At 47.1% G+C, this 16401-nt stretch overlaps 1 protein-coding gene across 11 annotated transcripts in view; it reads right to left on the reverse strand.

Moving 5' to 3' along the window:
* Window positions 1-3396: 3396 nt before the first annotated feature.
* TBC1D5 (TBC1 domain family member 5) overlaps window positions 3397-16401 on the reverse strand; it is a 590707-nt gene continuing 577702 nt past the window's right edge. For all 11 annotated transcript variants that reach the window (XM_032143402.2, XM_058433544.1, XM_058433546.1 and 8 more), the window contains 3 exons: window positions 13954-14033; window positions 12971-13132; window positions 3397-7510 (listed from right to left, as the gene is read on the reverse strand). In XM_032143402.2, coding sequence (XP_031999293.1) covers window positions 7217-7510; window positions 12971-13132; window positions 13954-14033 — 536 coding nt within the window. In that variant the 3' untranslated portion in view covers window positions 3397-7216. The remainder of the gene's footprint in view (window positions 7511-12970; window positions 13133-13953; window positions 14034-16401) is intronic.

The following is a 16401-nucleotide window of genomic DNA, read 5'->3' on the forward strand; positions in this document are numbered from 1 at the left end:
TATAGTCTCCAAAAGTGGCTGCAGCACTTCCAGTCCCACACATGCTTCTGGAACATTACCCTCCCCATCAAGAAGTGCTAGCGATTTTCACTCCCCTTGAATCTGCGTGGGCTTGTGACTACCTTGATGAATAGAATGTGGCAGAATTGATGCTGTGTGCCTTTTGAGGCCAGTCATAAAAGGTGAAATGGCTTCCACCTACCTGCCTTCCCCTCAGACACTTGTTCTTGGATCCCAGCCACCATGCTGCACAAAAGCCCAGGCTGCATGTAGGTGGCTGGCTGACAGCCCAAGCTAAGGTCTCAGCATCAACCACTGGACATCACAAAGACCAGCCTTCGAGTCTTCCAAAGACCCAGATGACAGGGGTACCAGTGACAAATCATCTCCACTGTGCCCTACCTGAATCCCTGCCCCACACAACCCATAAACATAATAAACTGTTGCTGTGTGACACAAAGCAGAATATAACAATAGGATTTCAGGAAGCAGTTCAATGTGCAGGAGTCTGGTGGAGCCTCACCAAAGAGCAGGTTGGCCACTGAAGCTGGCATTTACCCCTGTAACCTGGAGGGCAGCGAGAGGTGTTATGGGCAGAGGAAAGGGCAGGTGTGCAGCCTTGGGCAGGAGGGACGCCAGTGGGGCTGCGGTGCTCAAGGAACCACCTGTCATCCTGAGGGCTCGGAGGGACTCTTGATGGTATCTGCTTCCAGGTGAGGGGGTGAGGAGGTGAGCTGGAGTTGGAGGAACAAGGCCACTGGCCAGACCTGAAAGTGGGAACGAGGCCTTCTCTGTGGTGGGATAAGGAAGGTTCTGACCAAGCTGTGGGATGGTCCAAGGGCCAGGAAGCTATGCATGGACCACTGGGCCCTGGCATTGACAGCTGGGTAACTCAGGACCAGGGGCAGAGCTGAGGGCAGGAGGTAGGGATGTTGAGGGCCAAGCATGTTGACGGAAAGGCAGTGAATGATGATCTCTTTACAACATGGCCTTTGTTGGTTGTCCTGTCCTTCACAGCACACTGTGGGGGACTGGGGGTGACATCTGCTGCAGCCCCATCACCCTTTCAGTTATACTTACACCTTGTTAAATATCCCTTCACTTTTCTGAGTCTGACACATGGGAGGGGCTCCTGCTGCCAGGCAGCTGCTGGAGCTAGATCCCAGATGATGGGTGGGTGGCATGCCCTTGGGACCCTTCTGGGGCTCCCCAGCTGGCACAGCCTGTGCAGTTTCTGTTAGCTATCACTGAATGGCTGGGCAGCATCAAGTCTTTCGTGAGGGGCCATCCCCATTACTGCAAGTGCCTGTGGGAAAATGCAACTGCCAGGCTGTTGTAAGTCCACCCCTCAGCTTGGTTTCTACCATTTGCTGAGCAGGAAGTGGGAGTGTCCCACTGCTCACCGCAGAGGGCTGGACGGCAGGCTCACGCTGGGCCCCCACTCACCTCTGTGGTCTCCTGGCACCCCTCCCAGGCTGCATAGAGGATTTCCTCTGGGCTACCTTAGCATTTAATTTTTTTTTTCGGTGTTTGTTCCTAATATAGAAACATGTCTCTTCCAGCCACTCTCAGCAATCTGAGGGGCATTTTGTGTGTCCCCAGCACCTGTGCAGCCTCACACTTTGAGGGTGTTCAATCACATCTGCTGGAGGAACAAGTGGCCCAATGTTGCATGGATCCTCTGGGTCGGTGTCATCTGTCCCCTCTCACCAACGGCTAAGCTGCTCAGAGCACAGAAGTTACCGGTGACGCACACATGTCCTTAAAAGGCTAAGAATGCTGGCTGTGGCAGAGGCAAACTACTAAATGAAATGGAGCGTCAGTAGCTCCTCCAGCAGGGCCTGATCAGCTGTGGGTAATGTTCACTTGTGAGAGGGGGCAACTTGGCAGGCCTAGGAGCAAGAACTCACACAGAGGGCCTGCCCTGGCCCTGGAAGAACCACAGAGGCCGGGGCAGCAGCCTCTCAGCACAGCCCTCATCTGTGAGGACTCTGGGCCCACCCGACAACCTGCACTCTCTTCCCACTCATCCCCGGCCTTGGTAGGGGGTGAGACAGGGACAACCCTTCTGCCTGGAGAAGGGGCTCAGGAAGGAGGGTGTCTAGGGTGTCTTAGCTTGAGTTCCCCAAGAAGCTGATCCTGAGAGAAGATTCAAGAGCAACTGGAGCTTAACCCTGCAGGGAAGCCCTGGGAAGCCACCAGCCTTCACATGAGGGTGGCTCCACCCAGGGGCTGGGGGCCTGGGTCGTTATGCACTGATTCCTCAGCCTTTGGCTGAGAGCTGCTCCCAGGAGATGTCATTCCCTCACACTTGCTAGCAACTTTCTAGGGCCAGGAGCCCAGCCTCAGGTGGAGAGGTGCAGGGGGCAGGAGGAGGTTTCAGAAGCACTGAAGCAGTCACGCCCAAGGGATATGGGTGAGGCACTCCTGGAGGCCAGTGGGGGATGCCAGTGCATGTGTGGCTGTCACTGGTCTGAGGAAGCTGGGGTCACCCTCACTAGCAAGAGCCATCTGAGGAGTGTACCAGGCCCTCCAACCTTTTGATGGTAGAACCTGTGGGGAGGGGCTGTGCCCCACAAGAGGAAAAGCTACTTGCTAGCTGGGTTGGAGACAGAGACCCAGGCTAGAGATGGGCCCAGGTGCAAATTCTAAGCTGCCATTGGCATGATGGCTCTGCCTAAGCTATAGAGATCCCCCTCTCCATCCCTCCTAGTTTGTCACTTAAGACTATACTCACCTTTCCCCCAACCTCACCTGTGGCCTTTTCACCAATCCGACATTGGATTGGTGAAAGTGCGGCTACCAGGGCAAAGCTGGTGCTGATGGATAGCAAGCCATTGCAGCCGCCCCCAAAATGGTCCCTTGGACCAGTGGGCTGAGCAGGGCTGCCTCAGGGTGGGACCTGGGCCTCCTAGCAGCCTCTGAGGTCCTGGCTGTCAATGGTCAGGGTAGGACTACATGACCTCTAGGGGCTCTTCCAGAATTAAGCATCGTCTTTGAAACTGTCGGGCAGTTCATGGTATGTCAGGCTCTGTGCTAAGTACTTTCAATTGTTATCCTCTTCAATCCCCACCACACCCTATGAACTAGGTGACTACTCTCTTCAGTTTGCAGATAAGGAAACTGAGGCCCCAGAAGTTAAGAAACTAGCCCAAGTTAGAGAGGAAGGGAATGTCAGAGTTGGGTGTGAGCCCTGGGCCAGGCCTAGGACCTGCCCAGTGGTGACGTGAGGCTGGACCACAGTGCTGGGGCTGGACCAACCTCTGCGTCCGGGCAGGGACATGGTTCCATCGTCCATGCCCCACCTGACTATGCACTCCGAGGGACTCCTCTGGGCCGGGCCTGGTCAGCACCTTGTGCCCCCACGCGTGGCCTGGAATAAGTCAAGCTGTAGTCTCAGTTTGACATTAGTCTTTTATTATAACCATACTGAATGAGGTCACTTTGCCAAAAGGAGAAATCATTTCTTAAATCAATATGAGTTATAGCATAAAGATGGATGAGAAAAAAGCGATAGGACATAAATGGCATCACTGAATATTCCATCAATCAAATGAATTGTGCCACTGTGAGAAGAAAAACCACTATGACAGCTTTTACATCAAAGTGGTCTCAAACCTGTTTATACGAACTTTCTATATCTTTTTAACACTATAAAAAGAGAGCTTTAGTAAGTAACACGGAGAAGGCAGTCTGGCCTTTGAGAAGGAAGCCTGGCTTGCCAGGTGCCATCCTCAGTGCATCTGGCCTCTTCTCTCTGCTCCACAGCCTCCCCAGTGCCCCTCCTCTAGACACACAGAGCAGGGGCCAGGGGCCAGGTGTGTGTACCCAGGAAAAGAGGGATGGAATTGGTTGGAGCCGCCACAGAATGGCCACTATGTGGGGACCTAAGTCCTCCGTACACACTCCTGTTCTATAATGAACCCTTGGTGGAGTTCCTTAAAAAAATAAAATAAAAACAAAAATAATGTGCATCAACTCTGACAGGTTATTATTAGGAGGCCAGCATGACTGCCACAGAGTTTGATATTTGTTCAGCATCTCTGACAAAGCAGAGGAGGCATTCCTGTTGAGAGCGGGCAACTAACCCCCAACTCCCTGAGGCAGCTTCCTTAGCAACCCCAGGGCTGACGGCACAAGAGTCAATCGGTCATCTGCAGACAAGGCAAATCACAGGGAGGTCCTGGTTTATTTTTAGAGTCACATTCTTTCTGCAGTGATATTCTTTCCGGATTGCAGTTACCTCTGAACATTAGCAGGAGGTCAGCTTTGGAAGAGTAATCCAGTGTAACTAAATGTTTAACGTGTTATCTGACCTGGTGGTATACACTCAAGGTAAGGCAAAGTAATTAGACTTGCTAGTCTGTAATGTACAAAGCTAAATTTTAACTCAAATTCCAATCTGATCAAAGAGGAATGCATTGAAACACATAGGGACACATATAAAAAAAGGACATGATGATGGGAATTAATCTAAGCTTCATGTATACAAAATGTATTTAACTGCTAATAATCAAAACATAAGAAGGGTTCCACTGGTTACATTTGTTAACAAAACACAATATATTCAGGATTTTAAAAATGTACAATTAAACATAAGTATCTGATAAAATAATAAAAAGGAACACATTCTTTAATAGCACTGTAACTAATAAAATTGCAAATAATACTCAACTATGAAGAATAAAAAAAAAACACTTAAAAAACATAAGGCAGTAATACAATTGTCTGAGTATGAGCCTGTGGGAATTTGAGGCTGGTACTTGCCCATGACCCACTGTCCTTGTATGTCTCTCTCCTCCAAGGAGGGGGTGAGCTTGTTGGGGGCCACAGAAGCAATATCTCTGAGTGAGCCCATTGGTCCTCACATACCACCAACACAGGAGCACAGGATGGAGAGGACCGACAGGACCTGCCTCTAGTGTGCAGCAGGGCTGGGAGTTTTCAGTGACTATTAAACACCCAGCCAACTGCAGGGAGCCAGCGGAGAGCCTTATTGGCATGGTGGGTGCCTAGTGACTCTTGCAGGGCCAGTGACCCTCAGCTATCGTAACTCTAGCTCTAGGGCAAAGGAAATACTAGAGGTCAGCAGGTGACAGTGCCCCAGCTGCCCAGGGATGGCCAGCTCTGTGGTCCTTTCCAGTCTGTCCCAGAGCCCTGGCGGGAACAGCTCTACACCTCTTACCTTAGAACTGAAAACACTGACACCTTCCCAAGGTGAGAAAGTGACCAATGGCAACCCGGCACAGTTGCAAGGTCACTCGCTGTAGGGGGGCCCCGCGGCTTTTACAAAGTGTTGTCATAGGGATATGTGCTTGGCAGCAACTTACTCAGAGGTGCTGAGAGGAACACTCAGAGCCAGAAGCCAGGGAGCTACTGTGTGCATCTGCCAGGCAATTGCCCAGTGGTTGAAGGCCAGACAACCTGTTGTCTGGCAAAACCAGAGTTATTATTCACCTTACATGCTGATGTGGTAAGAGGAGATTTCCCTGCTAGAGTTTAAGAGCAAGTTGCAGAACCAATTAGAACCCTCTCTACAGTAGCTGACTTGAGAGTGAGTCACCACTTTCTGGGAGGGCAGGTGGGAAATCATGTCATTATCACATTTGTCTATAGAGATATATAAGGTTAGCAGTGGGAGGGACGTAAACAGTGTCTGTTCCTCTATACTGAGCTTTCATTTGTTACCATGAAGGCCTCCACTGCCCAGCTGCCTCGCCATCCTCTGAGGACAGGCTCAAAGAGCCAGTCATCCCTGGCATGGCTGCTCTCCCTGATGGAAGCGAGACAGGCACTGTGTCTCTCTGCCATCCTCACCCACTGCTGTTAGAATTCCTGCGCAGGCAAAGGAGAGGAAAAGCATCCTTTCCAGGGATGATCTTTAAGGAGAGAAACAGCTCATGTGATGCTCTGTGCCCATCATGGTTTCCTAAGGTGCTGACTGACAAGGGGGAGAGTCTCTAATCTGTGTTGAGCCCAGGAAGGCACTGGCATGTCAGACCCGGTCCCGGCAGTGGTGCCCAGGATACGGGGTTCACAGCTGAGCACAGGCCCTGCAGTTCCTACACTTGACTTCCAAGAAGGGAAGGAGTTGTGTAGAAATCCTGCATCCTCTTGGCATCTGGAATGTTCTCTAGGTATCCTTATTCCCCACAGAAGGGACTCTAGGTCCAGTTCTCTGTCTTATGACTGCTACCTTAAGGCCAATGAGGGATTCTGACTTTGGGTGGGAATGAACTTGGGTTTTTCCCTTTATTCCTCAGTTGACAGGTATATACAGCTCTGAAACCAGAGAAACTTGACTAGAAAACTGACTGACTGAAAGATGTTTATCCCATAAAGTCAAGGTCACATTTTCCATTTGAAGGATAGTAATATTCTTATATCTTTTGAAATCAGTGCAGCAAAAACTGGCTTATAGTAATCTTGTTTTCTGGCTATGAAAGATTCTAAAAGGTGAAATACAATTGTTTAAGGAGAGATACTGATGGCCAAAGCTGATAATGGCCTAAGGATTGGAGATGCATTCTTTAATACATCAAAAAAATCTAACACTATATCACACCTAAATATGATTCCTAAGTTTAGACCCTGTTTGCAGAGATCCTTATAACTTTGAGAGGTCAGTAATGAGGGTTTTTTTCCCCCCAGCCCTGGAATCCACTAGTTCTAGTTCATTCTATTGCATTTAGCTCTGTGATATGGCTTCCCAATGCAGGAATAAAGTAGGCTGAGACAGATTTCCACAGAGGAAGCTTTCTTGGTATAAACGAATTTTCCTATGTCTGATGCTTTGAGGGACAGAAGATACGAAAGTAACTATTTCACCTCCTTCTAAGTATAACTGATGGAGTTGCCACACATTCTTAGCTTGGGAGCAGGGGACAGAGGAAAAGTGATTCTAATTGTGATTCGGTCTTTTCTAACTGTGAGTGTGATACTGGGTACGTAACTCCGCTCTAACTCAGAGCAAGAGTCGGGTGGGGATTAGGTAAGGGCCCAGAAAGCCCTGTCTGCATTTGGCAAACCTAAGCCTGTGTGCTTTGTGGCCATATATGCTTCTCTCTAAGGGGTTTCAAAGGGCTGGACCAATGCCAAATGCATGCCGGGAAGGAAGCAGTGGTTTAAGAAGGGTCTCCACTGGACGAGCCTCAGTCTGGCCTTGGAGCCACTAAAGGGTGGCTAGATCCCTGTGGGGCAGGACTGGGAACTGTGGTCAGATGTCCAGGGGACTCACAATGGTGAAGCCAGAGTCCTTGCTGCTGTCGTCATCAGGACTGGAGCTGGGGTTGCTGGAGGAAGCTGAGGCTGGGCCCATCAGCGGATCTGAGAACACCAGTGGGGAGCAGGCTGGGGCCTGGCTTTTTCCAGAGGTGCTTCTGAGGGTGCAAAGAGGCTGGGCCTGGCCGGAGAAGGAACCCCTGGCACTGCTCCCATCATCTTCTTTGGAAATCAGGATGAAGTCATCGGAACTCCCTCTATCGGTGCACCCTGGCGTTTCTGAAGAGACCTGTGAAGTACAGTCAGAAGTACAGGTGGATGAAAGAAGAAACCGGCAAAGAACTGAGTGGGAGGCCCTGTGAACTGGGGGACTCGGGGTGGAAAGCTAGGCCACCTCACCCTACATTCGACCTTGAAAGATGCAGTGTTTGGCCTGCTGTCCTGAAGCCCACACATTTACCAGTGGTGCAGTGCCGGCAGCATCTTGTGAGCCCCTCTGAAGCCAAATGCTGGCTTCCCCGGGGGAACAAAGTAAAGCTCCTGTTTGACAAGCTTCAGACAGAGGCAGTGTCTGTGCTGCTGGGGAGGGCCCAGGCTCAGGAGATGGCCAATAGGTTGCAGGCAGAATCCCTACCAGCCTCATGTGGGACCCTGCCATGCAAATCACCCATCCTCCTTGAACTTTAACTCTCATCTGTGAAACAGGGATAAAGAGTGTCTTCCTCCTAATGTGTTGTCATGAGATAGTGAGATGACATGTGCAGCTGCTGGCTTCCTAATGTGAGCTGCCAGATTTGGAGTGATTTTATTACTGGCTAGAAGGATAGCTTTCAGAAGGCCTAATGTATTTCATCTTATGTAGATCTCATTGCTAGGTCATCTTGGGTATGCACACAGGGGTCTCCTGGAGCAATGGTGGTTGGTAACCAGTAGGTTCTACAAATGTGAAAACCAACAATGGCAATTGCAAAGTATAATGGTAAAAAGTATAGAGATACAATTGCTTTACTCAAAAATTATTTTCTTTTCTTTCTAAGCAATTATGAGTGGCTTTTTATTTTTTAACTTAATAAAGTTAACATCCACGAACACAGGTAAAGGTTTTGGGTTAGCAAAGCCATAGTTTGACCAAGGACATCCAGTGCCAGCCTGGCAGAAAGAACACCTCACCCAGTGGTGCTGTAAGGTGATGTAGTGCCCACAGCTGCCTCCCTCACCCTGTCTGCCTACCCTCCCCACAGCATGGGTGGAGTCTCGTGCTGGGGTCTCAAGTCTAATGAGATATATGGAGACCCCTGACTGGAAGTGTCTCCTGAGTCCTTGCGCCTCCAGACTGGCATGGCGTAGGCCGTCTGTGGGCTGTGTGCAGAGCCAAGAAGGGGAATGAGTAAAAGCTCTCAGGGAGATCTGGCCTTGAGCCCTGTCTGACAGGCCCCTCTCTAAATCTCATGTCCTCAGTGATGTAGGGGGCAAGTGGCTAAATAATGGCTCAGGAACCTTCCACCTCTGATGATTCACCAACCTTTAGGATATTCAGTCAGAGAACATACACGAAATTGGCCTCTAAGATCACAGAGCTGCAACAGGCCTTGAGGTTCTTCATCTCAGGTTCTGAAGCTGCTAACATTCTATTAACATATTAACTCCTACACAAGCAAAGAAAAACATAGCACACGGTAGTCTGATAGCAGGGGATGTGGTCACAAATGGCACCAGAGCTGTTTGGTACAGAAGGACTGTCTTTTTTCTGAGTTGGAGGAAAAGAACTCAAATCTCTTCCCCATGACTGTCCCTATATAAGGTGCACCTGGTCAGAGCCATGCTGCCTTTGGGGAGTGCATTGAAAGCTGCTGGGGAATCAACAGAGGCCCTTAGGTTTGACTTCTTCCAGAGTGTAGACGCTGTTCATAGGACAGTTGTCCTGCACTGTAAACTGTGAAAATCTTGACCTCTCACCACATCACAGGGCTGGAATGCTACTTGGTGGAGCTTATCCTAGGTTGAAAATAAAAGAGCATGTTTAGCAGGGCCTAGTTTTTAGAGTGATGCCTCTACTTCAGAGATACTGAGATCACTTATTCTCCTATAGCTTACAGTGAAGACGTCAGTAAGATTCTGAAGAGGGGAAAGACTTTTCAAACCCCTGACTAAAAGTAAAGATAGTTTCTACCATTACTCTAGTTATCTGGCATGCTTCCCCCAATTCCCAGATGAAGGTCATAGACTGCCTTAGACAAAGCAAGTTAGAGCTGACAGGGCCTTAGCAGCCATTTTATTTTATTGACCCCCCTCCTTGCCCAGATCAAGCAAACAAGCCCAAATAGGAGACCTGGTAGCTTGGCCAGTGTCACAAGGCACAACAAGAAACCCCACTCTTCCAGACTCCCACGTAGAACTTTTTTTCTAGACGCAGAGTTGACTTCTTTATGGACTTCCCTAGCAGCCTTAACTGCTATGTGGTGCCATTTATAACATTTACAGAAGTTTTGTAAATCCCTAGGTCAATTCTCTCTTTTTACCTGATACAGGTAAGTCTTACACAATTAAAAAAGTTTTCAACCTGTCAGTCCTGCCTAAAACTAGCCAGGATCATCACAACACATATCCCTCTTACCTGCTTCCTGCCACCTTCCCAGACCTACCTCATTTCATAGCTTGAGTTTAGGATGGCTGTAGAAGCAGGGGAGTCCAACTATAGACCAGCACTGTTCAACAGACATTTTCCATGATGATGGAAATGTTCTCTGTCTGTGCTACTCAATACAGCAGCCCCTAGCCACAGGTGGATACTAAACACTTGAAAAGTGGCTAGTGTGACTGAGGAACTGAATTTTTAATTCTATTGGATTTTAGTGCATTTAATTTTAAATAGATATATGGCTAGTGGCTGTAATAGTAGACAAGATGCGGATTAAAACGGGACCCAAGTACCAAAAGGGCAAGTGATGTGTTGGCTGACTAATGGATCCAGGGTCCCACAAAGTCCTGCCTTCTACTGCAGTTGATTTGAGTTAGTTCATCAAATACTTCCCAAAGGAATGTGTGAAGATAGATGCTGAGAAGGGAGGGACAGCATGTGGCTCTTCTCACTCTATAGAATACAATTTCACAAGACTGCTGTTTTCAGAGCTGGAGGTAAGATTTGTAAACCAAACAGAAAGAACACTATGAGCCATGTCACACCAACCTCACAGTGAGGAGCAGGGCATGTGAATTCCCACAAAGGAAGAACACTTTCACAGTTGCTTTTCAGGAAGGGCATCGGCAGGAGGACCATGAGCCATGTGTCACTAGGCCTGGGAGCCTGGCCCTTCTGCACTATCTTTTAGACATTATTTACTGATTAACCAAGAACGCAATGAAAACCCATCCCTAAGTTAGGAATGTGCCATGGCACAACCCATCACGAACCCAACATGTGGTGCTTACATCTCCAATGTGTCAAGAACCTGCCTAGCACTGCTCCCCTAGGCCCTGGCCCTCCATAACTGGGAGCTCATGAGAGCAGGGGATAATATATCCCACAGCCTTGGACACCCAGTTCCTGGCACAGCAGGCCCTGGAAGCCTTCAGAACTCCCACTTGGCTCTCTTGGCGCATGTTCCTGGGGGTAGCTTGTCCACAGCCCTCTGCACCTCCTCCCACAAGCAGTGAGGAGGAAAACTTAGCCAGCTCCAAGCACTGATGAGTTAGCTCCTGCAGGAAGAAGGTGGGTACTTGGCAGCTACCTCATGCCTGGTAGACCCCCTGGGCCCTTATCAGCCTAGCCCAGATCCTTAGGCTTGCAGTGGAAGGCCCCATGCACTTGGCTTCTTTCTGACTTGCTTGCTTAAATTCAGGAATTCTCTCAAGAAATCTCAAGATTTCCCTGAAGGAGAGAGGAGAGCACTGCTTCTCTGTTTCTCTCTTCTTCAGTAAAACCTTTTTCAGGAGGACTAGCTTTGTATAAACTGCTAACAGCTATGGGGAAGGGCCATGGCAGAGAAGAGGTAGAGAAGAGAAGCCATTTTATTTTCACTTGTGGGGTCTTCAGCCCCAGGAAGGGCTGATTGTGTCTCAGAAGCACACGCACAGGTGAAGTATCTCTTGGATGCTGCACGTGATGAGGCCCTGCCAGAACAAGGGTGCAGTTTCATTCACTGCAGACACATCTCATGGCTAGCTTATCTTGGGTATGCACAGTGGGGTCCACTGGGGCAGCAGTGGTCATTGGTAGGTTCTTACAAATATAGAAACCAGGGATGACAACTGCAAAGTATAATCATTAAGTTTTAAATTTAACAAATTCATTAGTGATTTTAAAATATCTTTTTGTAATAAACTGACACACTCAACTAAAATTATGCTAAAGTTTTAAATAAAATTGTCAATTAGAAATGCATTGTGGTTGGGTCTATGCTCAGTAATATTTGAATAAATAAATGATTATTGAAAAATAAAACATCTGCGCGAGGAAGGAGAATTTGTGAAGAAATGAATGAAATTAAACTTTAAGTATCACTTTTGCATTCATGTGGCTACAAATGCAGAGTCAAAGCACTCCATGAACATTTCATATGGCTTCAAGAGGAAGCTAACCACAGAGTCTCTCTTCTGGAAGAGCACCCTTAAAACTGAAAAACATTCCCACTCAAATGTCATTTTGCTGTTTTCAAATCACACAAAAAATAATTTACAAGTGTCTGAATGCTAGTTTTTGAGAAAGTGACTTAGATAATATTTTGCTAATGTTGATTTCCCAAGATGAAACTTTGTAAGCTGATTTTGAAAATACTAATAATTTAAAATATAGGTGGGAAATGAACAATCTTTTCATCTTATCGGATAATGGACAGCAGGGCAACATGGTGTGACTGAAGCTTACTGGGTTGGGGCAGGGTTTCTGAAAACATAATGCCTGGCAGGCTAAGTGCCTCTAGCCTCGGAGCCTGTCTGAGTCTCTGGGGCCTTCATTTCTCAGTGGTCAAATGAGCAGACAGGACTAGGCACATAAGGAAGCTGTAGGAAGATCCTTTCTAGCTAGGAAATTCTGTGGTTCTATGTTAAATGATATACAATGTTGACATTTGAGAGTAGGGGTCAGCAAACTATGGCCAAATCCAGCCTGTGGCCTGTTTTTGCATGGCCCCCAAGCTGAGAATGGTTTATATATTTTTAAAGGGTTGTGATAAAAACAAAAAGATACAAAGTAAAGCAAAAGAAAAAAAAAAAAGCAATGAATGTGTGATACAGATGACCACATGTTGCCTGCAAATCCTGAAATATTTACTCTGTAGCCCTTTATAGACCCCTGCCCCAGATGGTGGACATTAATGAGAAGTCCCTCTCTATGAAGGCAAGAAAGTAATTTTGGCAAAAAAGGTTCTGGCAAAGTGAAATCCACTCGAGACAGCATTAGGAAAGCCTAGACGGTATTTCCTAAAGGGGAAAGGAGGCATCAGCTGGAGGCAACTGATTGATAACTAAGAGATCCAGCTTTCCCATCCCACAGAATGGGCATGGCAGGAGGCTCAGGCAGCACTGCTGCACACAGGTTTGTAGGGCACGCACCACACGACTCTAGGAGACACTTGTCTTACCAGTATTGTGAATGGCACCCCCTGCAGCACAGAGCGCACAGCTGTACACAGCACCTCCACAGTTGAACTTCACACATGGTAATTTGGTAGGGTTTATTCTTAACGCTGAGGAACTTATGTGAATGTGCTCCCTTTGAGTTAATGTAACATGTTCATCAGAGCTTCTGTACCTGTTTAATGGCCCCAGACATTTGATCGCTCTGGCCTTGGCCTCGGCCCTGGCCCTGGCCGCTGGAGCAGTAGTGGTTGTCTGCAATGGTGATCTGTTCGTTCTCTTCGGCCTCTAGCTGGCTCTGGTTAAAACGCAGGGAACCTTTTAGAATGTCTTTGATCTATTTTCAAAGAAGAAGAAAATAAATGAAAAAAAATGGATGAGTTTGTTTTTAGATGCTAGCTAAATCTCTCAGACATTTAAACTAGCCTTGTCATCAATCATTTTTTATAGTATGAATATTAATATTTTACTATAAGAAACAAATAATGAGAAAAAAATCTAATTTTATCAAAGCTGCTGGCTTAGCAGTGAGCAAGAAAAACGTCAGGACATTTAATAGCCAGGTGCTCACAGGGTCACATATGGGAGTCACATACTTAACACTATCTTAAAACAGGAAGCACAATTTGCCTGCACACCCACTCCCACTGCACACCTTGGTCACTAAAGTGGCTCCACCTGAGCTGGACTGTTCATAGCATAGGCAGGCATTTGGAAACAGCATACGCTTTTTCACTGACATTTATGTCTCATTTAGATCTTCAAGGCTTGGGTCAATGTGGTCCTTGAGGGTCTGAGGCCTGCTGTAGGTACTAATTATGACTTGTGCTCCAAAGATATTCATGAATTCATGGATGAATGACTGAACATGATGCTGGTCTACCCACACTAGCTTTGGGTAAGGAACAAACAGAATGGGTTTGGTAAGACGAAGGAGTGGTGTGGGAAATGGAAAACCAGCGTGGGTTGCAAGCTAGTCAGATATAATTGTTAGAAGGAGCGGGGGCATAAAGAGGTGGCGATGCAGACGGGGCTCTGTCTGGGAGGAAATGAGGGTTAGGGGAATGCTGGCTCTAACATCATGGTGCTCCATGCCCTGGGGGGCCCTCCCCACGGCAGGCGGGACACAAAGAAATAGTGTCACAGCAATGCACATACCTGTTTTAATCCTGCCAGGGAAACCAGAATTTGATCTTCTTTTTCCAAATTTTCTTGTAATATCACATCTTGAATATTTACTGAAAATAGAAGAATGACATTTTATAACCAATGCTCTGAGCATAACCTACCTGCTGCCACACCATAACTTCAGACAGGCTTGGGAAGTTTTTTGCCAAATCTCACAGCAACTACTCCCACAAAAGATGCTCTGCAAACTGCAGATGGGGAAGCTGCAGAGTTGAGTGGAGAGGGCAGCACTGGGCCTGGTACACACAGCCTCCCCTCCAACATTCCATGAATGTACTCTCATCATGATAGATGTGTCTTCACTTCCAACAAGAGATCTGGGTACCTCTTGTTGACATGATGTGGCCGACAGCCTGGGCCATTCATCTAATCTCTAGGAGGAAGCTTTTCAGCCTGGGCTTCCTATATAGACTCATGGGTCAATGATGTTACCTCACCTCTCTCTAAAGACCGATTCCTTCCAGCTGACTGAAATTAATAAAGAAACTGTCTTTAAGGATTCATAACAGTAAAACATGTTGCCATTTCAACATAATAGTAAAAATGAGAGTCCAAATTCATGGCACTACAGATTGTCATTAGATGACAATGTCTATGGAGTCTCCTCTAGGCGACTTAGCTGCCACATGAGAAGTCTTTCCTCCAGACCTGATCTGAGGGACCCACCAAGCCAGCTTCTGACCATCAGGCGCAGCATCACACTGAGTTGCTTGCCTGTCGGTATGTTAAACACTCAGTGGTCCTTAGCTTTCCCTGCTTTCATGTGCCTGCAGGATGCACACAGCTCTATCAGGAACTGTGGTGTTCTGAGGCAGGATTCTCACAAGGGGCCGGGGTTGGGAGGAAAGCCTAGTCTCCTGGGGAAGTACAAGAGGATGTGCTGGTGGAGGAAGACAGGAGGGCACAATTAAAACACATTTTAAAAAACATGCTGATAGATACACCGATTTGAGAATCACTACAGTGAGTATGTTCACCCTCCATTAACATCTGCTTTCTTACTCTGTGGCGTAAAAAAATGCCCACTTATAATGTCTTACATGCTACATTCTCAGTCACTCAAGATTGTTCCAGTTGCTACGGGACTCCTAGATTCCATGCTTGGCCCCATACAGCTACTAGGGCTAATATACTACTCCTCACTTGCTCAATGCCCCGCATCGGCAGAGGCAGAACCAGTGCGCTGTGCCCTTGGCCTGGAGGCTCTTGCTCCAAATCTATGCCTGTGCATTCTCTTTATTGTTCAACTTTCTGCTCCAGTGTTGTCTTCTCAGAGCAGCCTTCCTGCCCACCCAGACTAAAGAAGCCCCCAAATGACTCTCCAGTCTCTACCATACCATCATTTTACTGTATTTATAAGCACTTATCATTGTCTGATGAATGTATTTGCTGGCTTATTCACTGTCAATCTCCCCCTAACAGGATATAAACTCCAAGGTGTTCTTGCTCAGAGCTTCATTTGTAGCCCTCAGAATAATGCCTGGTGCATTACAGGTACACAATAGGTATTTACTGACTGATGGAATGAATTAATAAATGAACATGAAAAAACACGCTTGTAGCTTGCATATCAAAACACTACTATTCTAAATATTTCCAAAAAGTATTTCCAGTAAGGGGCAGGGCAACGACTTATACCATCAACATGTTTCCAGCCTGACAATTTATTAGAATCTTCAATAAGAATAAATTCATAAACCAGGGTGATAAGTCTTCTTACATACTGTAGCAGAAAAGCAACAGCTTTTGTTTATTGAGAAAACTTGACTGTAGTTTTGGCTATTAGAATGGCCTGCTCCAAAACAAGAAAGCAAGTTGAATGGGAATGGAATGACAGATATAATTAGAGAGCAAATGGTTTTGGTTTCCTTAAAAGCTTGTAACAATTTTTTCTCTCTCAATAAAAAAAATATATATATATGATTCACTCAACAAGACATTAACAATAAGCAACTGCAGAAAATTCACAAGAACCAGTTCTGTAGGTCTTTTAGAGCAGCAGTCCCCAACCTTTTTGGTACCAGAGACTGGTTTCATGGAAGACAATTTTTCCACAAACGGAGGAGGAAATGGTTTGGCGATGAAACTGTTCTACCTCAGTTCATCAGGCACTGGAGTCTCACAAGGAACACACATTGCCTGGCTTCTGCCCCCAATGTAATGGAGGGGCCCATGGCCAGGAGGAACAAGGACCAACGGCCTTTAGGTCACAGTCTATGGGCACACAGAGCAGTCAGTGGCTCTAGTGGAAAATGAAACCCAGAAATGTACAGGAACACAAAGCTCTCTTTAGAGGCAAGGACCTAGAAGGCACTCAGAAGCTCTTCCTCAAACACCAAAGAGACATGTGAGCCCATCCCAGAACCCTGGCACCATCTTGGCAGGGAGAAGACACAGAGTGGAGAAACTAAGTGTGGG

Source organism: Hylobates moloch, unplaced genomic scaffold (genome assembly GCF_009828535.3).
Source record: "Hylobates moloch isolate HMO894 unplaced genomic scaffold, HMol_V3 SCAFFOLD_22, whole genome shotgun sequence".
NCBI classification, from domain to species: Eukaryota; Metazoa; Chordata; class Mammalia; order Primates; family Hylobatidae; genus Hylobates; species Hylobates moloch.